Here is a 27,752-nt window from a genome sequence, read left to right as displayed (position 1 = left end):
AATTTACTGATTGGTGTTATCGTACGCGTCAAAGGGTTAAAGGTGTGTTCATTTTTTTTACTTTAATTATTCAGAGATTCATTCGTGTATCACTAAAAGGAAGCCTGCATACCACAGTTTAAGAACTACTGCTAGACTACTGCTTAATTCCATTAATAGTCTAGTTTTAGCTATGTTATATGATTGTCACCTTGTAATTATAAGGTTCTATTTGCGTTCTGAATGATTTTGAGATATTGAGCTTTAAATTCTATATGGCAAACAGTATGTGTGTAACATTTGTTTTTGTTTTTTGTATAAAAAGTCTTAAAATGTAAACAATATATAAAAAACGTCACATAATGTCAATAAGTTGTCATTTAATAAGAATATGTCAGTAACTCAATTTTGACAAAAATGTCAGATAGAACCTTATAATTCTATGGTGACGTTATATACTGTTGTACTTTAGGTTGAAAAGTAAGCAATAATTTTAAATACACTCTGCAACTGAGTAGCCTACAGATAAAATTCCCGGTAGTAAAACACATGTTATGGTAAATGATAGCTTCCAGATTATTTCAAAACATAACAGAGTAGATTGAGTGTAAGACAACTGATTTGTTGTTTTACTTTCCTCTTGGTGCCATTTTAGGCCCCCTTTTCTGGTTTTGACATTCATTTTCAGTGATCCGATTACAAGTGGTCAGTCAAGACACATATTACCACCTGGTATTTACAAGCACTCAAAAATGCATCTCTTGTGACCAGTTGCTCTTCCCTCTTATTTCATCACACCTTACAACATATTCACAGGAGCGCTTAGTGCACAATACTATTGGGTGAACAAACCATTGTTAGTCAATGAGAATGCAGGAGAATGAAATGTTTCTGGATGTTACAACAATTTAGTTTTGGTATAACACAGCAATGTATGAATATCTTCATTCATTCATTCATTCATTCATTAATTTTCTTTTCGGCTTAGACTCTTTATTAATCTAGGTGTTGCCACAGCGGAATGAACCGCCAACTTATTCAGCACGTTTTGCGCAGCGGATGCCCTTCCAGCTGCATCCCATCCATGGGAAACATCCATACACACTCATACACTACGAACTATTTAGCCGACCCAATTTACCTGTACCGCATGTCTTTGCACTGTAGAGGAAACCGGAGCACCTGGACAAAACCCACGCTAACGCAGGGATTACTTACTTGTAAAGCTGATACTTTTGTGCTCAAATAGCACAAAAATAATGGCTTTATTCAACAGTTTCGTCTCCTCAGTGGCAGTATAGGGCATGCATACAAGCACTGATGTATATCTTGGACTCCTGTGTGTAACTTCCTCAGTTTGAAGCGAAGTAACAAATGCGGTTTCTCAATACCAAGAACGCAGAGAATGGACTTGCGTTCTTCTGGAGACCGGTCTTGCCTGGTGTCCTCGAAAGAACGAACTCTGAAGACCGCGAGAACAGAGAACGCGTCCTGTGAGGAATGAGATGCTGCGTTCTTCCTGATGGTCACGTGACCTTCACGAGTTTTAAATGGAAAAATTATTTAAACATTACAGCAATCATAAAACGATTTATTGTTTTTCCTCTTTTCAAAATACATACTATGCTTAAAAAATATTAGAAATATGTGTTGCACAATACAAATAAAACAGATTCTCAGAAACTCCTGAGTTAAATAAGTTATATCTCTGAACTTTTATAATAAATCTAAAAAAAATGCTGCACTTCCCACCTCGTCGCAATAACCTCAGGGACTTCTAGAGCGAGATCGGTGCTCAAGTCTGCATCGGTGCATCCTCCATATCAAAAACACATCCGGGAAGTTTCACGCGTCCTCTGTTCTTGCGGTCTTGAGTATTGGAACTTAACTTTGGCAGCTGATAATGACGTTACCCAAGAACACGAGGACGCAATACCGCTGAAGAACGCATATTGAGAAACAGCCAAAGTCTCTTTAAGGCAAATCATTTCACTTGGCGGACATCTTTGAAATGCTCCTCGGGCAGTATGGTCGGGTATTCTGTCTGAATGGGGAAACATCAAAATATCCAAAACTGTTTGCCAAGCTTACGATTACATTACATTTTTGGGACCGCCAATAAAATTCAACATCAAAAGTCTCTTAATATAACATAAACAAGCATACACACTATTCATTCACTCTCACACATTACAAAATAACTTTGGAAGTCATTTAAAAATAAAAATGCTTCATATTTATGTCACACCTGTCATGTGTTTGGGGAAAGAGCGAGAGAGGGATGTCCTCATTGACTTTCAGCATCTTGGCCCCCGGTGAATGTCTCTCTTTCTCTCTGCCTGACTCACAGATGGGAAACACAGGGGATGGTGTGCTGACAGATGGAGGAAGGGGAGATGTCTCTTCCAGTCTGATAGAGCGAGGGGAGAGAGAAAGAAAGAGTGGGAGGACGGAGAGGTTAGGAAGGAATGCACAGAGATAAAGTGCACGTGTCCTGCTAGATGAAAGAGTGCAGTGATGTATTGGAATATAAGAGACACCTTCAGTCCTGTCAATGTTGCTGAGTGTCAGGAGAAGCAAAAGATTGATGCTGTTTAATTAGCGCAGAAAGACTATAAACAGTTTGCACATATTCACAAATAAAATAGTATTCAAATGTTTGGGGTCAATAATATTTTTTAGAAATTAAGGCATATTGCTTATATTCAATGTGATACATTGATCAAAATGACTTAAAGTAAATGTTACAAAATATTAATATTTTTAATTCATTCATTAAAACAACACTAAAAATAATACAAAATAATAAGTTTGTCATATTTTTGCCTGGCAGGACACCTACCAGAACACCGTGAAATATTTTTTACACACCACATATTTTCTATTTTCATATAACTTTTTCTACATTTTAATACATTTGCACTTGAAATACAGTTTTGAAATAAAGTGTTTACAGTTACAGTTAACAATGACTAGAAAATAATGCTTACCTTACCTAATGTAGAAGAATCTACTTTTTGTATTAATATAGATAAATATTGAGGGGGTTAAAGTTAGAGACCTCCACTCTTTTAGTTGTAGGTTTATTAAATATTTTTATATTTTTTTATTTATCTTTGCAGACTTTAGGCTGATTTATACTTCTGCGTCAAGCGCATTCATATGGTACGGCGCAGCCTACGCATGGTTACATAGCCCTCACTGTGGCCGTCGGCGACGCTGACGCACACCTCTCAAAAAATGTATTTAGATGTCGCAACGACTCATATCGCAAGCTTTGTGATCGGTCGCCTTGGTACCGTTGACAAGTGTGGACGGATGAGGGGAGGCGTGCAAGCCAGATGCAGAGAGTGTTTACAAATGTGGAGTCCTGTGAAGGAGCTCTGGATGGAGACTGTTGTTTTGTGTTTACCTTATGATTAAAGTTATTGCACATACGCCTATTCCAGCCTCAAAATGAGCAAGTTTGAGCCACTTGTACATTAAGGTAGCGTTCAGAAAAAACAAAACACCAGCAAAGAAACTCGACACAGAGGGACATAAACACCTACTGCCAGCTAGCGTTTCTGAAGTGTTATTGCAAAGCAACACACACAGCACGCAGAAGTATAAATGCATGGCTTTGCGCATTGCATACGCCGTGGGTCACACCAATCACTTGACGCAGAAATATAAACCAGGCTTTAAGCGGGAACAGATTGAGTAATGTGTCCAAATGAAGCGATATATATATATATATTTATTTTTGCAAATTAGACCTTGTTAAGAACATTAATCAAAAACTATTCAGTTTTTAGGAGTGTTGCGGTGACGTAATGGGTAGCGCTGTTGCCTCACTGCAAGAAGGTCATTGGTTCAAGCCTCAGCTAGGCCAGTTGGCATTTCTGTGTGGAGTTTGCATATCCTCCCTGTGTTCGCGTGGGTTTCCTCTAGTTGCTCTTGTTTCCTCCACAAGTCCAAAGACATGTGCTACTCTAACAGGGTGAATTAAGCAAGCTAAAATGTCCACAGTGTATGTGTGTGAATGGGTAAGCTGGAAGGGCATCCGCTGCATAAAACATATGCTGGATAAGTTGCCGGTTCATTCTGCTGAGGCAACCCCAGATTAATAAGCCAAAAAGAAAATGAGTACATGAATATTCAGCATTTACTTAGCCACACTAAAATATTAACATATAATGAAAAAAAAATCTAAAAATGTATCCTTAGCTAGCAAAACTGCCACAAACTCCGCCTATGATGGGATACGTGATTTTAACATCAAATTATCACTTTACATGAATTTATGAAAATTCAAATAAGCCTAAAAAGTGGAGCAATGGTTTGCATCACAGGAATAAATTGCATTTTAAACCGCGTCAATATGGAAATGTTAAAGTAATAATATTTCACAATATTACTGTTATATATGCAGTTTTTGAGTAAATACACGCAGCCTTTAAGAGTCTTATCAATCCCCAAATGGTAATGTGTTTGCACTGAAAATGTATGTATTGTCTCCATAAAATGATTTGCAGGAGTTATATTTTACCTTTTATGATGAAACACATTTACTGTATATTTACCTGGAACACCTTTGAAACAATAAACAAAGTAAAATTTTAAATCAACAATTATAGCTTTTAATTGTTACTTTGTAACATTTGTTAATTGTAACAAAATATGATTTATAAAACAACATTATTTAACCAAAAAGAGGATTTAAAATAATGCTAAAACTCAAATAATCAGCCGGTCACACTTTTAAATTATACAGCTCTCCACTGTCAACAGTTATGGCAGATTTGTGGTTTTTAAAGAGTTGGGACTGTTTTCCTCATTCATATTGTTTACACAGCTGACTTCATTTAGTCAGCTTTATATTTAGTTTCTGACATCAGTTTTTATCACACAAAAGCATTTAGTAGTTTCATTTAGCCTTGTTTGCCTTTGGAACAGAAATCAGACAGAAATTTCAATTTAGGTCTGCAAAACCCATTACTGGAATAGAATATAATTAAATAAAAATAACACCATCTGGGGCATTTTTATTGCCGTCTAAGTTTAATTTCTGGCCCTGGTTATAAAGCTCCAAAAATGATAAACAAGCACAAAAATCATAATCCATCTGTGTACTGTATTATATTTCATATGCTATATTATATTAGAATTGGAATTCAAAGTTGACTTAGTATTTTGTTACTATTGACATTGTTTCACGAAACTAAGATATGGATGCAAATGCAATTACAAACACTAACTGTCCAAATGTGACCGTTAATATGAAAGTATTTGATTGGCCATAACCTTTCCCTGTGAGATTTTTTTTTATTATAAAAATATTATTATTTTATTAGATTATAACAATATTTTCCCATATTTCTAAGTTTATCTAAGCTAAAATATACTTACTATGTACGTGGACTCTTCTTTTGAAAATGGGACAAGATTTAAAGAAGAGTAAATGAGCTTTCTGTTAAATAGCCATGAAGGACCTGACAGTGTCAGAACATAAAATGCTGGATATACAGATTAAAAATAATGTCACCCAAAAAAGGTTAATGTAAATGTTTAAAAGTTTAAAATTTTAAAGGTTTACTTTTTTATTTCTTGTAATTTTAACATGTATTTTGTGAAATTTGCTGCCGATGTTTGTAATGAGGCAACACACACATGTAAACTACTGAATTAGTGTTTTCATTTTGTCGTATCACTCAGCTCGTACTGTCATTTTTCTGAAGTGAAGCATGGCAATTAATAAAACTCATTTGGTTACACAGAGGTTGATTTTATTTCCTGCCTGTGTTTTAGTTATGTTAAACAGTATGTTAAATCAACAAAATACAGCTCTAAATACATCTCTGTTGGCCCCTTTGTCGAGTATAAATATAAATTAGTCTAGATTTCAACGACAGCAAACTCAGCAGCAAACTAGGTGACTCTGGTAGCATACACATAGCTCACTTACTCCTAGCAAAAATAAACCACTTCTCTACCACTCCAGTTGATTGTCATTTAACAATGAATTTACTTATTTAAGTATGACTATTTTGCACACGTGTATGTCAGAGTACATCACTGTGTGCGTGAATGTCAGGGACTGACATGAGCTGCGGGAGTGTAAGAGCAGAGTTCATTAATATTCATGACCCTTCCAAATACGGTCAAAACTATCCATCTCATATTAATGCCATTTCATAGGGTTTAAAACAGACCTGTAAAATGAGGCACAAGCTGTAAAACCAAACCCGTTTTCTGGAAAGTGGGTGGCAAGCTGTAGCTCATTAGCATTTAAAGAGATATACAAAAACATTGTGCTTTTGGAGCATTTACAACATAGTATAATTATTAAATGATCCATGAGGTATTTGTAAGTGACACTTGAGACTTATTTGGCATCTTATGAAAAGGGAATAATAGGACTGCCTAATGCACAAAGCTTGAATACACAGAAACCTGTGTGACCGCATGCTTAAACAGATTCAGTAGTTTTTGGGTGAAGTATTAAAATTTTAACGCAGCAGCTAAAAATTTTATGCATCAGCTTTACTTATTGTTGTGTTTCACAAAGGCCTGACCAAAAATGGCAACGTCAACGTTCTTCACATACCTGAACGCATGCTTGAAAGTCTCCTCATTTTTTAAAGGTTTTTTTAAGTCACTCAGTTATTTCTTGATGTCTTTGAGACTGCAGCACAATTTCGTAACATTTCTGTGCTTGATACAATCCAATCAGTATATTTCTTTTAACACTCACACACACACACTTACACAAAGAATGACGTGGTGTGGTGTGATACTTAACAGAGCAGGACACCACAGCAGGGAAAATGATCTCTCCAGAATTCCAGGGATTAGAACACAAGATGTATGAGCTATGGTTTTAAGGAGTGGGAAGCTGGAATTCTTCTGGCTGTGAGAATCTCCAGCGTGAGCCTCAGACGCTGTGGAATGTTCTCCCTAAGGAGAGTCTGTGGGTCACTGTGTGGCTCTGTGTGGAAGATGATTGCTGCTGACTCTATTGCATGGTGTTACAGTTGCAATGTTTTTTTTTTTTATTTAATATTTTATAAGGTCTACATATAAAGAAATAGTCACCCAGAAATCGCACAATTCAATCTTTGCTCATCTTTTTCTCTGACTTTTTAAAAACTTTTATGGCTTTGTTGATTTGTGGAAAACCAAGCGTGCATTATGAATAATAGTAGCAATTGCTCTTGTGTTGTGTTACAATAATTGGAGATTTTACTTTAAAAAGAATACAATTGCAGATGTTTTTAATGAATTAGGTTATTCAGTTCACAAAATCGATTACAAATCGGACTGATCCAGTTCTTAAGTCCAACACACTGCTTTTGTCATGATGGCTTACAGCTTGCTTGAATAAAGAATTGTCAATGAATAATGGCATACAATAGTGATCTTTTTCTCATAAAGAGCTATTATTTAGTCTGTTGATGATTTTGGACTACTTGTATGACACTTTTTTATGGTGCTTTAATGTCTTTTTCATAGATTAAAAGCTCCAGTACTGTTTTATATGCAAGGGAATTTCTACTTTTAACTATTCCTTAAACAGAATGTTATTTAAACTAACAGAAATTATAAAACACAGATAATTCCATGTGGGTTGATTCAAAATGCTAAATTGTTCTCTATAGTAGAAGGTATGTGGCTTATAGGTAAGCTCAAAAATAAAATAAATATTTGCAATGGTCATGAATATATACGTTATAGGGAAGTTTATTGTAGCTAGAAGGAGTGAGTGAGCTATCTTTATGCCACCAAAGTAACCTGGTTTACCCCTGAGTTGTGTTGTGGATGAAATATCGGTTAGATTACCATTATACTTAACAAAAGGTAGATGTAGGGCTCTATTTTAACCATCTAGGCACAAAGTCTAAAGCGCATGACGCAAAAGCATTAATGGCATGTCCGAATCCACTTTTGCATTTATTTGAAGGACAGAAAAATACAGTTTGCGCTGTGGCGCATGGTCTAACAGGGTTGTGCTTATTCTCTTAATGAATTATAGGTGTGTTTTGAGCATAACATGCCTTAAACCAATCAGAGACTCATCTGCTTTTCCCTGTAAGAGTCGCTTGCGTCATGTCATGGCGCATTTGCTATTTACATGGTGGACTTTGTAAGTGGAAAAAATGAATGCTTCACTAGCCAGAAAATAGTTAAACAAACCATCTGCAGCACGAGGATAACGAATGAGCCTCCTTCATTTGGCCACTTTACTTTTACTCTTTATTTTAGTCTTTTACTTGGATATTTATAGATGGACATGGAAACAGTGTTGTACGCACTCCACTGAAGACATCCATTAGCCTACATGTTTAATTTCATTTGTTAAGCACAAAGATTTGTTTCAAAACTATTTCTAAAATCAGTTCTAATTTCCAGCAAACAAGTAAGTGAATGATAATAACGAATTGTGGTAAAAAAACTGAGTTATAACCAAACACACATCCTATTCTTATGCCCCATATGTTGATGCATAACCCGACAGATGGACAAATATAAACTTGTTTTTATTAAAATTAACATAAATATGCATATAATAAATAATACTGATAATAATAATATTATAATAAAAACGCTAATTGTCATGAATGAACTGAAAAAAAAAACACTCCCGGACATAATGAAACATGAAAGATGTTTGTGTATTGCTGTACATCCTGTGTGAATTAAGCATTTGAACATGCATAGGCGCATAACTAACGTGATCTGCGCTGGACTTTAGACCACCTTTTATTTGGTCAATGGTACGGTCTATTTCAGTTCCTCAAAATAGCAACGCACCAACGATGCGCCTTAACACACCTTCTTAATAGACCGGCACACACATGAGTCCACAAAGTGGCACAAATGGATTTGTTATTTAAACAACAGGGTGCAAAATGTAAAAACTAAGGTTGCCCTGGTTTGAAAATAGCAACATATCACACAACATCTTGCACCTTATTGTGCCGGGTGTATGATGGGGCCCTTAAATGGGTCGCACACCGGATTCGCCGCTCAGCGCCACAAAATGGCGCGAACATGACAGTTGAAAGAATCGCACACCAGACGAGCACATTTGAATGTTACATTTTAAATGAAACTATTGATATGGCATTCTGTGGCGTGCCAGAAATATGTACAGTGTCCTGAGTCGTGGCTGGGCACCACAGTCACCAACTTGCGGCACTGGTGTGCATACCCTGATAGAAACCTATGTTTAGAATTCTAAAATTAATGGCGCTTTGTAGCCCAACGCGGCACGTCGCCAAGATGCATCTGGTGTGCAACCCCTTTAGAGTTTTAAGTTTGAAGCTGTTACACAGGAATTAATATCAAAATATATAATAATAGTGTGTCAGAGTGATATGATACAATGGATTAACATGAATTAAACTCAGCAGTTTACATGTATATTTTGCATAATTGTAAACTTATGTGGCAAATTTCACAATATACACACTTTATTTGTCAACACACCTTTGGGCTGTTGCTGAATAAATGTGTTAGGCTTCTGCCAGTATTAGACTTTCTTGTTGCGATTTCTTGCTAAAGCTTTTGTCACAATATACAGCATAATTACAATATTACCCCCTGAGCTGCAAAAAAACGTTACTTTAACATTTATAACACCTAAAAAAATACTTGAAGTATTGCTTTATTGTACCAAAGTAAACAAACGTTTTAAACTGCAAATTAAACTGCAAAAAGATGATGATGAAATACAGGTAACGCTTTACAATAAAGTTTCATTAGTAATCAGCATTCAAAAGCATTCAAATCAACAGTAAGAATAGTCATATTATAGTTATATTTTAAATTGAATAAAAAACGCTACTGAGTTTTTTTAGTTATTAACTCTATTTAATAAAATGCATACAACTTTTGCAGTTGTCAATACACTAACTTTAGTTAAACTACTAATTTATTCAATATTTTGCATGTTCATCATCACAATATATTGTATGTCTAAAATGAATAATCTATATATCCCTCATTTCATGAGCTGTGAACACTTTTACTTAACAAAACTTAAATAAGAGTCTCAAATTCATAGTATGCTTAAAAAAAGCTTAAATAAACTTAAAAATAAGGAAATCATTGTATATAAAATATTCATAAAGTAGTGAAAGAAATAATGTATCATTGTTGTTATCTCACTAGAAAACCTTGTGGCCAATCACACACAGCCTGTGGCATGCATATTTTTAGTCCAGTGTGAATCCTCAGAGTCTGTGTTTAGATTTTTCTGTCTTCATTGAGATTTACAGTACATAAGAACTAGGAAACAATGGTGTTTGAGGCATACCGTATGCCGACTCTTATTTTGCAGCTAAGAGATGTAAATGATATTGCCCTCCCAAATCTTCTGAATAGTAGTGTACTGTATATCTAATTCAGCCGGCTCCTGATGTATCTATAAATATGCAGACAGTGTTGGGCCCAGCCAGATCAGAGCTCACCACATCAGTGCTGAGACAGGGAGAATATTTACGAGTACATTCATTAGTCTCGGCAACTCAGACTGAGATGCTGTGCTGACATTAACCCAACCCAACACAGCCCACGCCAGTTCTTACAGTCTGTTCTTTCAATCTCGCTCGTCCTTTACCTATTTACATCTCACCCTTTTTACTCTTAAAAAAGCTTGTTTATCTTTGCCTTCTAAATGCGGCTGTATTTCCCATCCATTTGTTCTTTTTGTGTCACACGCTCTCTTTTGGGGGTTTTTGTACTGTAATTAGTGTGGTTGACGTCAGCAGTGCACTATGGACTTTAAATTACACAGCAGCTTGAATGTATAGGAGTATAAGAGAATGCTGTGCATTGATTCATGACAGACACATTGCACTTTAACTAATGATAGCATCCTGTTCCCCTTCGGGGGGAACTCCAGCACTATAAGTGGATTTGATTGTAAAATCCACGCATTGGGAGGTTCGGTTCAGAAGCTACTCGTCTGAAAGAGTATTGAACGGGCCAATTAAGAATGAATTGGCAGCGCAAGCCTGCGCAGGTGAGCGGCATAAGCAATCAACTGAGTATATAAGCTCACCTGGCGCCAGCAGACGCTATCCTTTTCGCTTCAGAGCCTTTTCTGATCGAGCTTATGAGGGTTCCTCCTGCTGATCTACAGCCATTCGAGAGAACGATTTTCATCCCGGTCCAGAGCGAGTCCACGCAGCGGCAGACGGTCGAGCTGGGTATCTCCCTTGCCTGGCGTCCCTTTGGGTCCGGTCCTCCAAGAGCGGTGCGTATTGTTGCAAATCCTAAAAGAGCAACACAGTCGTGCAGCACGTCCTTTTCAGGATGGCGCTCCGACTGTGCGTTTCTGGTTGCGGGGGTTTCCTGGCTCCGGATGATGGACACGATCACTGCATTACATGTTTGGGGGTCCAGCATGTTAATGTGGTGCTCGGGGGCGGTTCATGTCGTCACTGCGATGCCATGACCGTTGCGCAGTTGAGATCGCGGTTAGCTTTCGTAAGAGAGCGAGCCACCCCAGTTGCCTCCTGTTCTGCAGCGGGCGCTCGGGCAGATCTGAGGGCTTCAGCGAAAGACAATCCGCCGCCCACGGGCTCGCGGACCTCTCGCTCCTCCAAGCGCTCCATCCAAGCTTCGGGTACTGAGAGTGATCCGTCTAATCAGATGGTAGCTCTCACGCTCGCTGACACCGGAGATCAGATGTCCTCCGCGGCATCGGAGGGCGGGCTTTCATTGTCCGACGATGATCCGGACCCGCTCGCCCCCTCTGGGCAAGCGAGCGCCGTCAAAACGGATCCTGAAGCGGACATGTTGGCCGTGCTTTCTCGGGCTGCTTCGGCCGTCGGGTTGGAGATGGTTTATCCCCCAGCCCCGCGGCCGGACCGACTAGATGGGTGTTACGTAGAGGATCAGAAGGCGAAGCCTTCGAAGCCTCTCGTCCCCTTCTTCCCGGAAGTGCACAGTAGGCTTACGCAGTCCTGGAGGGCACCTTTCTCTGCCCGCGCTGCGTCCGCCTCCGCCCTCACCACCCTGGATGGTGGAGCTGCCAGGGGGTATGAGGCGATCCCGCAGGTGGAGCGCGCCATTGCGGTCAATCTTTGTCCGCGTGGCGCCCCCGCTTTGCGTGGTCCGCCCCGTCTCCCGTCCAAAGCCTGTAAGTTTTCTGCCTCCCTCGGAGCTAGAGCTTACAAGGCTGCGGGCCAGGCAGCTTCCGCCTTGCATGCGATGGCCACCTACCAGCGCTACCAAGCGCAGGCGCTGGCTGAGCTGCACGAGGGTGGGTCTAACCCAGGCTTGTTACACGAGCTGCGTACGGCGACCGACTATGCTCTCCGGACCACTAAGTCCGCCGCCTGCGCACTGGGGAGGACGATGTCCACACTTGTGGTCCAGGAACGCCACCTCTGGCTAAACCTGGCAGATATGCGCGATGTCGACAAAGTTCGCTTTCTTGACGCGCCCATATCCCAGGCTGGCCTGTTCGGCGACACCGTCGGTGAATTCACCCAGGAGTTCAAGGCGGTGAGCGAGCAGTCGGATGCGATGGGCAGAGTCATCTATCGGCGGGGCCGTAAGCCCGCTCCATCCCCGGCCGAGCCATCCACCTCCGCTGTTCCTCGCCGAGGGCGCCCGCCAACGGCCGATGCCCCGCCCCCGCCTCCGCCTCCGGCGAAGCGAGCGCGTCGAGCACGCCGAAAGCCGGTAGCCCCTCCTGCCCAGGGCGCCGCTAAGTCCGGTAAACGGACCGCGAAGCGTCCCTGAGACAGGCCATCCGGAGAAGAGGAGACTTGCTCTTTCCCCGCTGGAGGGCGGGGCCCAAAATCCAACGGTACTTTTCAGTGCCACCAAAGTTTCGATCAAAGAGCATTTTCTCCCTTCCCCGGATGTGACAGCTCAAGCCCCGCCAGTCTGGGACGCGCTGCCTCTCAGCTCGCAGGGCTTGCATGCTCCGCCAGCGGCTCTCGGGCGCTGGGGGGACGGTCTCCCTTCTCCCAGCCCCCAAGCCCCCTCTCAGGAGTCAGGGTGCGGAGCCAGAGCGAAACGCTCTCCTCCAGCTCTTCTGTGGGACCCTCGCGCTACCCGGATCAGCACACCCGCTCCTTGCTGCCCCTCCGCGGGTACGTCAACGATTGCTGCGATGACGTCATTAGCGAGGGCTCTGCCTGCTTGGTTAGCGCGGGCCAGCCCCTCGCGGTGGCTCATACGCACGATCAGACTCGGCTACGAACTACAGTTCTCCAAACGGCCTCCCAGGTTTACGGGCGTGTATTTCACCAGGGTCAATCCCCTGTCCGCCCCTGACTTGCGAGAGGAGATTGCTGCCCTCCTGGCGAAGGGTGCAATCGAGCCGGTGCCTCCAGCCGAGATGGAGAGCGGGTTTTACAGCCCGTACTTCATCGTACCCAAAAAGAGCGGTGGGTCACGGCCAATCCTAGATCTGCGCGTTTTGAATCGCTGCCTTCACAAGCTGCCGTTCAGAATGCTTACGCAGAGGCGCATCCTCCGATGCGTTCGTCCTCAGGATTGGTTTGCAGCCATAGACCTGAAGGATGCGTATTTTCATGTCTCCATTCTTCCACGCCACCGTCAGTTTCTGCGGTTTGCGTTCGAAGGTCGAGCATGGCAGTACAAGGTCCTCCCCTTCGGGCTCTCTCTGTCTCCGCGGGTCTTCACCAAACTCGCGGAGGGTGCCCTAGCGCCTCTGCGGCTTGCGGGCATCCGCGTACTCAATTATCTCGACGACTGGCTGATTTTAGCCCACTCTCGGGAGCAATTGACTGCGCACAGAGACGAGGTGCTCCGGCATCTCCGCCTATTGGGGTTGCAGGTCAACTGGGAAAAGAGCAAACTCGCCCCGGTGCAGAGGATCTCTTTTCTCGGGATGGAGCTGGACTCGGTCACCATGGTAGCGCGCCTCTCCGGAGAGCGCGCTCGCCTGCTGCTGAACTGTCTGAGGGAGCTCGACAGCAAGTTAGTGGTCCCACTGAAATATTTTCAGAGGCTCCTGGGGCATATGGCTTCCGCTGCGGCCGTCACGCCGCTCGGATTGCTCCATATGAGACCACTTCAGCACTGGCTTCAAGATCGAGTTCCGAGACGCGCATGGCATGCGGGCACACACCGAGTCTCTGTTACTGCGCTGTGTCGCCGCACCCTCAGCCCCTGGAACGACCCCTCGTTCCTGCAGGCCGGTGTGCCTCTGGGACAGGCGTCCAGTCATGTTGTTGTTTCGACAGATGCTTCCAGCACAGGCTGGGGAGCCGTGTGTCGCGGGCATGCAGCTGCGGGCCTGTGGGTAGGTGCCCAGCTGCGTTGGCACATCAATCGCCTAGAGCTGTTGGCAGTGTTCCTTGCTCTCCGCCGTTTTTCTCCGGTGCTGGGGCAGCAACACGTGCTGGTCAGGACGGACAGTACGGCGGCGGCGGCGTATATCAACCGCATGGGGGGTATGCGCTCTCGCCGCATGTCTCAGCTCGCCCGCCGTCTGCTCCTCTGGAGTCACCCGCGGCTGAAGTCGCTGCGCGCCATTCACATCCCAGGTATGCTCAACCGTGCAGCCGATGTGCTCTCACGGCAGCAGATTCACTCTGGAGAATGGAGACTCCACCCCGAGTCTGTCCAGCTGATATGGGCGCGATTCGGGGAGGCCCAGATCGATCTGTTTGCTTCCCCCGAGAACGCTCATTGCCAGTTGTTTTATTCCCTGACCGAGGGCTCTCTCGGCACGGATGCACTGGCCCACAGCTGGCCTCGGGGCATACGCAAGTATGCGTTTCCCCCAGTGAGCCTGATCGCGCAGTTAATGTGCAAGGTCAGGGAGGACGAGGAGCAGGTTTTGTTAGTTGCGCCCCTCTGGCCCAACCGAACCTGGATATCAGAGCTCTCCCTCCTCGCGACGGCCCTCCCTTGGCAGATCCCTTTGAGAGAGGACCTACTTTCTCAGGGACAAGGCACCGTCTGGCACCCTCGTCCCGATCTCTGGAACCTCCACGTGTGGTCCATAGACGCGAGGAAGACTTAGGTAACCTGCCGCCCGCGGTGGTTGATACCATCACTCAGGCTAGAGCCCCCTCCACGAGGCGCGCCTACGCCCTGAAGTGGAGTCTATTCACTGAGTGGTGTGTCTCTCGCAGAGAAGACCCCCGATCTTGCCAGATCAGTGTTGTGCTCTCTTTCCTTCAAGAGAAGCTGGACAGCAGGCTGTCGCCCTCCACTCTCAAGGTTTACGTTGCTGCCATCTCCGCTCACCATGACGCGGTGGCTGGCAGCACCGTGGGAAAGCATAACCTCATCATCCGGTTCCTCAGAGGCGCTAGGCGAATTAATCCAACTCGCCCCCCTCCCACGCCCTCTTGGGATCTCGCCCTCGTTCTTACGAGCCTGCGATTTGATCCCTTCGAGCCACTCGATACAGTATCTTTAAGATTCTGTCCCTGAAGACAGCTCTGCTGGTCGCGTTGGCCTCCATTAAGAGGGTCGGGGACCTGGAGGCATTTTCGGTCAGTGACTCGTGCCTGGAATTCGGGCCGGGATTTTCTCACGTTATTCTGAGACCCCGCCCGGGTTATGTGCCCAAAGTTCCTACCACTCCTTTTAGAGATCAGGTAGTAACCCTGCAAGCGCTGCCCCCGGAGGAGGCAGACCCAGCCCTGTCATTACTTTGTCCAGTTCGCGCTCTGCGCATTTATGTGGACCGTACTCAGAACTTTAGATCTTCTGAGCAGCTCTTTGTCTGTTATGGCGGACGGCAGCAGGGAAGTGCCGTGTCTAAACAACGTTTATCCCACTGGATTGTGGAGGCCATTTCTTGTGCTTATTTGAGCAGAGGCCAGCCGCGCCCCCCAGGAGTGCATGCGCACTCCACTCGGAGCGTTGCATCCTCTTGGGCGTGTGCGCGTGGCGCCTCTTTAGCAGACATTTGTAGAGCTGCGGGCTGGGCGACACCCAACACATTTGCAAGATTTTATAATCTGCGAGTGGAGCCGGTTTCCTCAAGGGTGTTAGGTACCTTTGGTGATTGAGGAAACAACTCGGTAGGTGTTGTACACGCTTGCGGTGCCTTTTTTTCCCTAACACGGAGAGATGTGCACCCTCCTGTCTGTCAGTAAAGTTCCCCATTCGGTGAGCCCTGCAGATTCCTCCGAGGCCCCCAGCACTGACTCAGCGGAGGAGTCACTTGCTGGCCCATTACGTAGTAGGTCTGCCCGCTGGTCAGCCCGCGTTTTGGGTATAGGTGCCTGCTATGACCGATCCCCGCTGGTGATCCCCATATGCTTTTCCGCCACGGTTAAGTTCCCCCCCTGGGCGGACCCGTGCTTTCCCTATCTGCTAACCACCTTCTTATGCGCACTCCCCCTTTCAGGGTTAGTCCATATGTAATTCCATTGTTCCCCCTATTGGGTGCGGATGGTCTCCGCAGCGTCCTCCCTACTGGGATGGCACGCTTCCCAACGTACTGTCGTGTATTCCTAGAATTATCTAGACGCTAGCGACTCCCAAAAAAGATACCTATTCCGTAAAACTTCTTTTGAAGTAGGATAAGTTAGGGCCAAGGGCACGTTGGAGGACCACGCCTCTCGTGATCTGGGTGCGTCACGCTTGCCTGACCGCTCTCTCATGGTGGGTGTTGGTAAGGTGCAGTCATTATGGCGCTTTCAATGGGCTCCCAATGCGTGGATTTTACAATCAAATCCACTTATAGTGCTGGAGTTCCCCCCGAAGGGGAACGTTCGAGGTTACTAAAGTAACCCTTCGTTCCCCGAGGAGGGGAACGGAAGCACTATACTCCGTCGCCATAATGACTGTCCCTTAGCTGTTAAAAGTCTCTTCAGCTTAAAAAGGATAGCGTCTGCTGGCGCCAGGTGAGCTTATATACTCAGTTGATTGCTTATGCCGCTCACCTGCGCAGGCTTGCGCTGCCAATTCATTCTTAATTGGCCCGTTCAATACTCTTTCAGACGAGTAGCTTCTGAACCGAACCTCCCAATGCGTGGATTTTACAATCAAATCCACTTATAGTGCTTCCGTTCCCCTCCTCGGGGAACGAAGGGTTACTTTAGTAACCTCGAACGTTCTCAAGCTAGTGGGCATGAGAACAGTGCATCAGAAATGTTATTGAATGGAAAATTAAAGCTATTTAATCATTTACTCAACCTTAATGTTTGTTTCAAACAAATTGGAGTTTTAAAAGTAGTAGTTATAATTCAATATAACTCGTGTGTGTGTGTGTGTGTGTGTGTGTGTGTGTGTGTGTTTTTAAGTACTTTAAAAGTGAACAGCGACCAAGACCATCTTTTTGATTTACAGAAGAAAGCAAGTCACAAAAACGACCAAATAAATGGCAGAATGTTTACTTTTTTAGGTAAACTGTGTCTTTAAGAAGCGCTGATGGGTTTCAGACAGGGTATTATCCATCAGGGATTGTGGGAGCAAGTGCTGTGGCTTTTAGAGGAAGCTATGACTATTTGATGATCGCTGTTTTATGGGCTGGAGAGCCATTCAGTCAGTTAGAAGAGTTCAGGACTTTGTGTATCATATTACATGTGTTAAATGCAGAACTTCCTGACAAAAATGCTTCACTGCTGCCAAATGAAGCTTCTTAACGTCCTTTAAAAGGAATGTTCGAGAACATTCCTCCCTTTTTGACAAATATACAGAAATAAAGTGAGATTAGATTCCAAAAGTAGGATCTAATGATGGAGAAAGAATCTAATATATTGATTTAAGCCACATGACCAGCTGAAGAATCAATAGCATTGTTTTTTCATCGCTATTGATTTGTGCTAGAGGAACTTAGTGATGTAAATGTATTGTCAATTATGTATGATTTATATGTATTTTATCCTATTATATCATACATATTAAACAAATAATATTGGACCACTTTTTAGAAAATACTATTTCAGTCTTTCAACCTCAAAAAATGTTTAATTCATTATTGCTTTTTATGTCTTTGTAATTATTTGTAATATTTAACAGCCGCTTGTGAGTGAAAATAACACTCAATCCAATGTTTTTGTGTATGTATCAAAATTGTAATAATTATGGTGGCTTGAGAAAGCCAACATATTGTTATACTACTTAAACTTCTTCGTAGACTATTTTAAGAATGCATCTCCTCCTAGACCGTTTATACTACAACCATTAAACTAACTCCAAACCAACAAACTACACTGAATTAAGTTGCTATATATTTTCCAACATATATGACTTACAGTTTTCTGAAAAATGTCCCGAAAAATTCGGAAAGGTTTTATTGACTTAACATTGGACCAAACTTTGTGACCTCATAACTTTGTGTCAGATTGTCATACAGCATTAAAGTTGTGCTCATTTAACTCAGACAACCAATTTACCAACCCTTTCAACTTGCTAGCAGCACCCTAGCAACCACTACGGTACCTTGGCAACTGCCCTATAGACTTTCATTATGAAAAACTGCCATTTACTTTACATTGGACATACTAACAATATACTAATCCATACTAGCAACATGCTAATTCATACTAATCATACTATTCATTCATTAATTTTCTTGTCGGCTTAGTCCCTTTAGTAATCTGGGGTCGCCACAGCGGAATGAACCGCCAACTTATCCAGCATGTTTTTACGCAGCGGATGCCCTTGCAGCCACAACCCATCTCTGGGAAGCATACACACACACACACACACACACACTCTACAGAAAATTAAGCCTACCCAATTCACCTGTACTGAATGTCTTTGCAAATTCACCTGTACCGCGTGTCTTTGGACTGTAAGGGAAAATCGGAGCACCCGGAGGAAACCCACGCAAACGTAGGGAGAACATGCAAACTCCACACAGAAACACCAACTGAGCCGAGGTTCGAACCAGCGGCCTTCTTGCTGTGAGGCAACAGCACCACCTACTGCGCCACTGCATCACCCTAATCATACTAGCAACATGCTAATTCATACTAATCATACTAGCATCATGTTAATCCATACCAAACATACTAACAAACTAAATTCATAATAGCATGCGAGTTTATTCTATAAACATGCTAGCAACATGCTATATTATAACCATGCTTAAAACATGCCAATTATGCGATAAACAGGCTAACGACATGCTAATTCATTCTAGAACCATACTTATTTATGTTAGCATCTGCCTAACAACTACTCAGAACTCCTTAGCAACTGCCTAGCAACACCTTAGCAACCACCTTGCAACGCATTAGCAACCACTCAGAACACCCTAGCAACCACCTGTGTTTTTGTGTATGTATCAAAATTGTAATAATTATGGTGGCTTGAGAAAGCCAACATATTGTTATACTACTTAAACTTCTATAACACCTTAGAAATGACCTGGGACACCTTAGCAACCACCTAGCAACGCTTTAGGAACCACTCAGAACACTCTAGCAAAAGCCTAACAACACCTTACAGCAACTTAGAACATCTTAGCAACACCTTAGCAACCACCTAGCAACACATTAGCAGCCACCTAGCAATGCCTTATAAACTGCCTATCAACCAATCAGAACACCCTAGTAACCACCTAGCAACACCTTAGCAACCACCTAGCTGCACCTTAGCAACTGCCTAGCAACACCTTAGAAACCACCGAGCAATGCCTTAGCAACCACCTAGCAACGCCTTAGCAACCGCCTAAACAGCTTAGAACACCTTAGCAACTACCCAGAATACCCTTGCAACCGGATAGCAACACTTTAGCAACCACCTAGCAATGCCTTAGCAAGCACTCGGAACACCCTAGCAACTAGCTAGCAACCACATAAAACACCCTAGCAATGCCTTAGCAACTGTTCAGAACACCCTAGCAATCACTCAGAGCACCTTAGCAACCACCTAACAACCTTAACAACCAGTCATACCCTAGCAACTGCCTAGAAACCATTCAGAACACCCAAACAATTGCTAGCAACACCTAAGCAACCACTCAGTCAGAACATACTAGCAACCACTCAAAATCCCCTATCAACAGCCTTGCAAGAAGCATGTCAATCCATACTAGAAACCTGCTAACATACAGTATATAGTCATGACTGTTTCAAACTTCTTAAAAACGACTTCAGTTATTTACGCTTTAAAACTACTTCAAGCTTTCAGGCTAGATCTTCTCAAGACAAACTTTACTTCTCTAGTTTAAATGACATTTTTACTTCCGATTAAAGTGTTATAGTTTAATTTTTTTTTTGTTCTAAAACGTTAATTCATTTGTTCTTTTCTTGAGACATGGCATATGAAAACTGCTTAGCCCAGTTTGCTGTGGGAATTAGGAAGAGAAGAGTGCTTCACTAGAGGAATGGATGTTGTCAGGAAGATCTATAAATCTCAATAGCATTTACAGTAATGGACCTCTGGCTCTGCCGTCAGCACAGGACTTAATCATGCTTGTGAACTCCAGACTTACTACAACTATCAGAACTAATCAAAACACATTTAGAGCATTTAATGTAGCTGTCCAACTTCCAAAATAACCTAAAAAAGCACAATAAAGGCATGCCATACTACTCGCACACGCACAAGTCTTTTAGAGCCTTTCAATAGCTTGGCATAAAGACCAGACCAAATCTCATTCACATCATTTGAATTTCCAAGTATTTAAATTAGGGAGATTGCAACTGCTTTTCTTTGGACATGCAGGATTTTAATATATGCAAATGGGATGATACCATTTTCAGTGTGTAGTTTATAGTTTATGTATAACAATGGAACAGAAGCAACATATTTGGTTTCCACAAGGAATGTTTATTTTTTTATAATCTTAGGAAATTTTTATGCAAGTGAATGTTAAATGTGCTTAAGGACCATGAGTGGCTTTTCCACTAGTTAGTTATTGGAACTCAGAACTAGCAACGGCATAACTTGTGGCTGAACTATCATACAATGCTTTGTTTGGGAAAAGAAAAATGCAGTGGTGACGAGTGTTTTGCAAAAACCATAGTTGCGTTGTCGCAGATCCATCATTTGAACCACATTAGTTATAACGTAAAACGTCCATAATGATACTCTAAACAGGACGTACTGTAGTAACAACTTCTTTAAAGAAAATCCCCATCATTTTTTGTGCAAATTATATTGTTTTACACTCACACGCGTTTAAAAAAAATCCAATATCAGTTTTTGTAAAAAGATGCACTCCCTTTCCTTATTAATTGAAATATATGTAAACGGCTCATATAGTACCAATATTTTCATTACAAATATTATTGAGAATATTACATATTCTATTTTTAAACATAAAACAACTTAGCTAACACTCTGATCTCATTTATAAATCACAAAAATCATTAGGGTAATGGGGGTAAATGTTCAGAAATCTTCTAACCAACATAGCCATGTCATCTACAGTACAGATACATTTCTTAATAAATAACCTACTATAAATCAAAATATGCTATATATTTTTGTTTTCACAAGCTTGGGAGACGTAGCATAAATTCCGTTTTTTAATAATAACTCACCTTTAGCTTTCGTCATGATCCATTGCTGCATTCAAAATAGCATAAATGTTGTCAAAGTGCACTGCTAAGGGAGCACAACTGTTAATATGACGATCGCTAAAACTGAACTGTAAAAATGCTTTTAAAGCAAAGTACACTGTAGAAAGATGAATTTAATGCTTTTTAAAAAATCATTCCAAGTTTAAATGTTGAAAAGTTTAAATAATTTGGGCATATGGGGGGCAAACTGGGAATAGAACACATCCATGAAATATGCCTCTAACTACAGGTCGAGAGGTGTAGTCTCAAACAAGTTTGCCGCGCAATTTGCAAATGTTCGTTGGAACGACGGATTTGGAAAATGCCAAATTAACTAACTATGTTTGTAACGATGAAACTTAAAACCTTAGTTGGCTAACGACGGAAACACACCCCAGGCCAGACCACAGAGGAGCTAATATAGTTTCCCCAAAAGGCAGTCCTATAACTTAAAGTCCGTGTGAAATCAAAATTGACAATGTTTATTTTGCTCATGCACATTGCTATTGGTTAGGTGAAGAGTTAAAGTTTTGGTAATCTTCAGTCAAATCTGACCATTTGCTTCCGCATTTAGAGTGGCGGTCCTTGACTGTTTATGTCAGTTTGATGGCTTTAGCCACAATATTTTTAACCACGCCCCCCTTAACGTTAGTATGACACAAGAGAATGATGTATCAAAAGGCCCTGGCCCCTACTCAATATTCAGTTTCAGTCGAAAGCACAACAACATACTAAACTAAAATTCTCAGCAGCCTCCGGTTCATACTGACTTTAATTTTTCCATTTCCTCCAGTGCAAACACACCAAAAAGCATCAATGCTTTGGAATGCTCTCCCTTACTCTGTATGAAATGCTTCCACGCTAGCTAGTTTTAAGAGGATGCTAAAAACTCATCTTTTTAAGACTGAATTTTTAGATTCTTGATTATTCTGTAGGGATGTAACAATATTGTAAATACCGCAATAGTAATTTTTTTCAATAATACCGTAGGCACATGACTCAATAAAACTATATTTCTGAGAAAAGTTTGCTTAGGTGAATTAAGCGAATGGGAGGTAGCGGGAACTACAATTACCATCAGCCTAGGCGTGGCCATGATCCTTTGCGGTCTGTTGTCAGATCCAGTAATGCGGAAATGGAGTGTGTTGCTAGTAGCGGGGGAAAAAAAGAGCTGAAAATGATCGAACCTAAAGCAGATTTTAAATCGGATGTGTGGAAGCATTTCGGTTTCTTTCTAAAAAGATACGAAAAAGGAGAAAAGGTGACAGACAAAGAAAAAAAAAAATATGCAGGCACTGCCAGACTGTGGTGAAATATAAGTCGGAGAATACGACTAAAAACAGTAATGGGGACTGCAGAACACAGCACACTTGTTAGATTAATGCTGACATTGGCTTGTACTGCAAAGAGATCTCTATCTCACTCATGGCTTGTCCTCTCAAGTGGTGGAAAGACAACGCAAAACGTTACCCACTACTGTCAACCTTGGCTAAATCATATCTCTCTGTCGCAGAAACCTCAGTCCCAAATGAGAGGGTTTTTTTTTCTGTTGCAGGGGACATGCCCAGCGATCCCAACTTTTGCCAGATTATAGTTATATGATAATTTTCCTTAAAAAACCCATCTCTATGTAAGTGAGTGAGTGATTAAATGTTGATGAGTTTTCAACAATGCTAAATTGAAATTTTGTTTTTTTTATATGGTTTAATAGTTTTTTGTTATTAAAATGTAAAAATTGAAGTTCCTGTTTCGAAACTTACAGATAGATGGCTAATTTGTATGTCATTGATATGTTCTGTACTAAGGTAAATAAACACTTTTGCCACTTTTTTCGAGTCTTTTCATTAGTTTTGTTTTTCCTGTAAATTTTCCAATAAATACCGTACCGTGCCATTCAAACCAAGGTATTATCGTACCGTGAAATTCTGATACCGTTACATCCCTATTATTCTGTGTTTATATTTTAGAACTTTTTTTATTGTATACTTGTGTTTTATTACATGTTTGATTTCTCTGTTATTGTAGCGCTTTGGGTCTTAGAAAAGCACATTATAAATAAAATGTATTATTATTATTATTATCAATAGTTGTAGGAACTATGAAAGAAAATTCTTCTGCCTATTCCCTAAAAACAAAAATTTGCAATCATGGTTTCATGAAGCTTATATTCATACTAATTCCACAAAAAGTTCTTATTAGTAGAAAAAGTTCTTTCCACAGCACACGACAAGTGTTCAGATCATCTCCGTATGCAGAAATTCGTATCTGATTTGAGCTGCGGATACGTAGAAATACTTGAACTCCTGCAACTAGACCATATATATATATATATATATATATATATATATATATATATATATATATATATATATATATATATATATATATATATATACATAATATTATAATAATATAATTTTTTAATGTTGTCTTTACAGTCCTTCCAAAATTTTAAGTGGTCTATGAGTTTCTAAGATTCATTCATTCATTCAACCATGGTGAATGCTCTGAGAATAAAGGCTCTTTTTGCACTACTTTATTTCAGACCCCGCGAGAATCAGCTTCTCTCCCATGGTGCATGACAAAACTGAAAACTCTGTGTGACTGCCACAATGGGGCGTTTTCCGCCAGTCGTGTACGAATGTCATGTGCAGTGGAAAGGCGGCTTTAGACTACATATTCTGCATACTAATAAAAAAATATCTTGATGTGTATGTGTATTTTTCTCTGTCCAGGCTCATCTACGAGCAGCAGATGTCAAAATCTTGAACCAGTTGCTAGCACTGCATGAGGGTATCGAGGCAGTGAAATGGCTTCTAGAAGAACGTGGCGCTCTCACCAGCCGCTGCAGCAGCCTGACCAGCAGCCAGTACAGCTTAGGGGAGGGTCCTGACACGTCCTGGAGAGGCAGCTGGAGCAGTCTGCAAGATCCCCATGACAAGCTGGACAACATTTCCATCGGCAGCTATCTGGACACATTAGCTGATGAACTGGATGAGTACTGCCCTTCCAGTGGGACTGAGTCAATACTCTGTGCCACTCCTATGGGGACTGGAGGAGGGGTCAGCAGTTCCACTGGATCTGGAAGCAGACCTCCTCAAGTCAAAACAGATGCCACTAAAGAAGAAGCTCAGGTTTGGAATAAAGCACCGTCTGAGACAGCGAGAGTTAACAAGACCAATGGAACCCTGGACAAAACAGCGACTCAATTGGTCAGCTCAGATTCGCCCAGAGCTTGTCTCGCTGAGAAGCTTGGGAAGAATCTGAGCCCTAAAGTCAAACCATACAAAAATGGCAAGGTTGAGCTGGAGAGCTGTAAAAAGAATGGCAAAGTTCAACTGGAGTACGATGCACACTGGCGTTGGGTTCAGTCGCAGGATGATGTAACGTTTTTGTGATAGCATACACGATTGCTCAGCCAAAGCTGGGAGATTGGGGTTTAAACACTGAGGTTTTGTTTGCCGACTTTCATCTTTGATTAATGTGAGGCCAGATTCTCAGGTCTCCTTTAAATAACAGAGGTTAAACGTTAACAACAGGAAAGAATAAGAAATGGAAAGAAGCTTAAACGTGTGAATTCAGAGTTTAAAAAGCCTGAATTAGTGGTTGTTAGATGTGTATGGACGCATGTTTTCTGTGTGCATTTCAGTTTTTTTTTTTTTGGCATTGATTGATTCAGCAAAGCTATTTATTAATTAGTCATTAATCCTTTATTGCATATTCAGTGCAAACATTTTATTTGAATTACAATGATGTAATTGCAAATTGGTGTGCTTGCAAATCAACTTTTTGTAGTATATTTACATTGGCATACAGAACTGCGGTACAGACCAATTAAAAAAAAAAACTTTGAATATCTTTTAGGGTGCTTTCACACTAGCACTTTTGGCCCGCACCCGGGTTCATTTAGCATCAGAGTATGATACGTTTAGCTAGTGTGAACGCGTCTTCTGAACTATACTCGAGTCCCGCCTTAAAGAGCTAGTCTGCGGTACGGTTCAAGCAAACTTTGGTCCTGTTCACTTCTGGTTTCAATGCAATCGTACCAAATAACGGAAGTGAACCGCCAACTGTACAACAAACCATCATTTTCATAACGTTCATTTGTGTGTGTGTATGTGTGTGTGTGTGTATCTGTGTATCAGATACTGTACCTTGGTGACAAGTGGGACTGAGCCATTTTATGGAAAGGTCTGTATGTGTGAACAGTAGTGATGGCTGACATAAACTGACGTTGCGACACAGTGTCGAGATCCCGAAGTGCAAGTGTTTCGAAACACTGCACCGAAGCATGATCTAAAACACCCAAGTCACGTGACTAAAGTGTTTCGAAAAAATGGTTACGTGACTAAAGTGATTCAAAGCACCGATCAGTTTAGATGTGTTTCGAGACCTGGCGAATGTGCATTTGACTGACAGGGTCAGAAAACTGTGCATCAAATGACTTTTGGGTTCAAATCCCGATTTGTACAAATACTCAGAAATCATGGTTTTATATATTTTAATCATATTTCTGTTTTATGGTGTAGTCTAGACAGGATACAGCTGCGGATACGCCATATATTTAGCATCATTTTTTGTTACACTGTAAAACAATAATTCATATTTTTACAGTACTGTGATGGTTGGGTTTAATTTAATGATTAATATTAATAATTCTTGTTAACATCTGGCCACAAGTGTGTCTGATCTAGCAACAACCCTGTTTTATGACCAAAACAAGACATATTTATTCACAGTGTTTATTTGGATGTCAGACTAATGTTGAAACAAAACGATACAAGAACAAGCATTTCAAACTGATATTAAAGCATTTCAAAATAGCTGTATCGACTTGGATTTGAACCCAGTTTCCCCACTTGGAAGTCGGAAACCTTAACCACTCCACTAAACCACTTGAAGGTATAATTCTACAAAATGGGGTCTAATAATTTGCTCAACTGTTCTGTGCCGAAGTTGTTTCAGTGCAATAAATAAAAAATGACCACTAGGTGTCCCCGTAGAGTGGGGTTTTGAAAAGTTTCGAAGCTTTGACACATTTGCTTCGACTGTTTCAGGGTTTCATGAAGCCTCGCGTTGCCCTCCACTAGTGAACGGGCCCTTTTTGAAAACACCGGTAAATTTGTTCTGGCTATTTTACAAAAAAAGAGAAGTTGTAACATTACCAGTAATTTGCCGCAATGTTACGCTGTGTGAACACAGAAGGAAAATTGCCAGAAAGAGCGCATTCACGTCTAGAACGCACTTGAGACGTCTAACTTTAGCCAATCAGAACACTCAGACGTATTCACGTCCACACAGTTTATAAAAATAAAAGCCTTTGAATATTTTTCCAGTCACATTTAGCTGCTAGATGTAAGTCAGATAACATTTCTATGTTTCTTCTTAATGCCAACTGTGTAAAAAACTATCGATAAAATGCTTATGATAGGCCGTTGTTTGCTCTGACGTGTGTATGTGAAGCAGCCGGTGAGCGTCAGCACACACACATATTATGTGCATCTCAACACGGGAATGTTATCCGCCATATGTTTTCATGGAAGTTGTTCACAATACTTATCCATCCACAGAGTTTGTAATGTAGTCAAATGTTTACAAATACAAGTGCAGCTGTTTAAATCTAATTTCTGGTTAATGATGTCAGACTTTATTGCCATTTTGAAATACATATGTGATTTATCTTTTTCAGAAACATTCTGTAACGTCCTTGCCTGTGTGAACAGTGCTTTTATGAATTAACTTGTAAAGTCGTTACGGAAATTTCCAGATATTTACTGGTATCACTGTGTGAAAGGGCCTAATGTCTGCTTGTCTCCTCCAAAAACAGCTTCTGCAGATATCACTTAATGTTCTGAACGTTTATATTTTTGCGGCAGATCGATGAAAGTCGCTTTCTGTATGTCCAAAACCAAAAGATTCATTCAAAAGTTCACACTTAGCTGATAATCAATAAAGCGTAATTGGCTTGCTGTCCCAGGAGAGCCCTGAGCTCATAATATCCTCGAGCCCAGGGCTTCCTTCCATTAGAAAGGCGAGAGGGGAGTTCGAGCTCTGGTAGGTCCCCTGCTTGTCGCCCTGTGAGAAGTGTGAACTAAGGTTGTCTTGGGTGATAATTTGGTTTAGTCGATTAGCTATGGTTTATGTTTTTGGACAGTGGGAGGAAACCGGGGAACCCAAGGTAAACCCACGCGAACACAGGGAGAACTTGGAAACTCCGCACAGAAACGCCAACCTCTCCGATAGGAAGTTGGATCAGTGATGTTCTTGCTGTGAGGCAACAGTGCTAGCCACTGGGCCACCGTGTCACCCTATCGGAAAAAA

General features: G+C 41.7%; 1 protein-coding gene and 1 long non-coding RNA gene across 3 annotated transcripts in view; one reads left to right on the top strand and one right to left on the bottom strand.

Annotated features, from left to right (window-relative positions):
- lurap1 (leucine rich adaptor protein 1) overlaps positions 1 to 25,278 on the top strand; it is a 28,771-nt gene extending 3,493 nt beyond the window's left edge. Inside the window, 1 exon segment of the mRNA NM_001105708.1 lies at positions 24,167 to 25,278. Within this exon segment, the coding sequence (NP_001099178.1) occupies positions 24,167 to 24,829 (663 nt within the window). The 3' untranslated portion in view covers positions 24,830 to 25,278.
- LOC141386303 (uncharacterized) overlaps positions 1,555 to 27,752 on the bottom strand; it is a 39,116-nt gene continuing 12,918 nt past the window's right edge. For both annotated transcript variants that reach the window (XR_012408016.1, XR_012408015.1), the window contains 2 exons: positions 2,228 to 2,389; positions 1,555 to 2,023 (listed from right to left, as the gene is read on the bottom strand). This is a non-coding gene — a long non-coding RNA (uncharacterized lncRNA). The remainder of the gene's footprint in view (positions 2,024 to 2,227; positions 2,390 to 27,752) is intronic.

This window comes from Danio rerio, chromosome 6 (genome assembly GCF_049306965.1).
Source record: "Danio rerio strain Tuebingen ecotype United States chromosome 6, GRCz12tu, whole genome shotgun sequence".
NCBI classification, from domain to species: Eukaryota; Metazoa; Chordata; class Actinopteri; order Cypriniformes; family Danionidae; genus Danio; species Danio rerio.
Note: the sequence above shows the minus strand (reverse complement) of the source record. Positions and strands in the feature narration are given on the sequence as shown.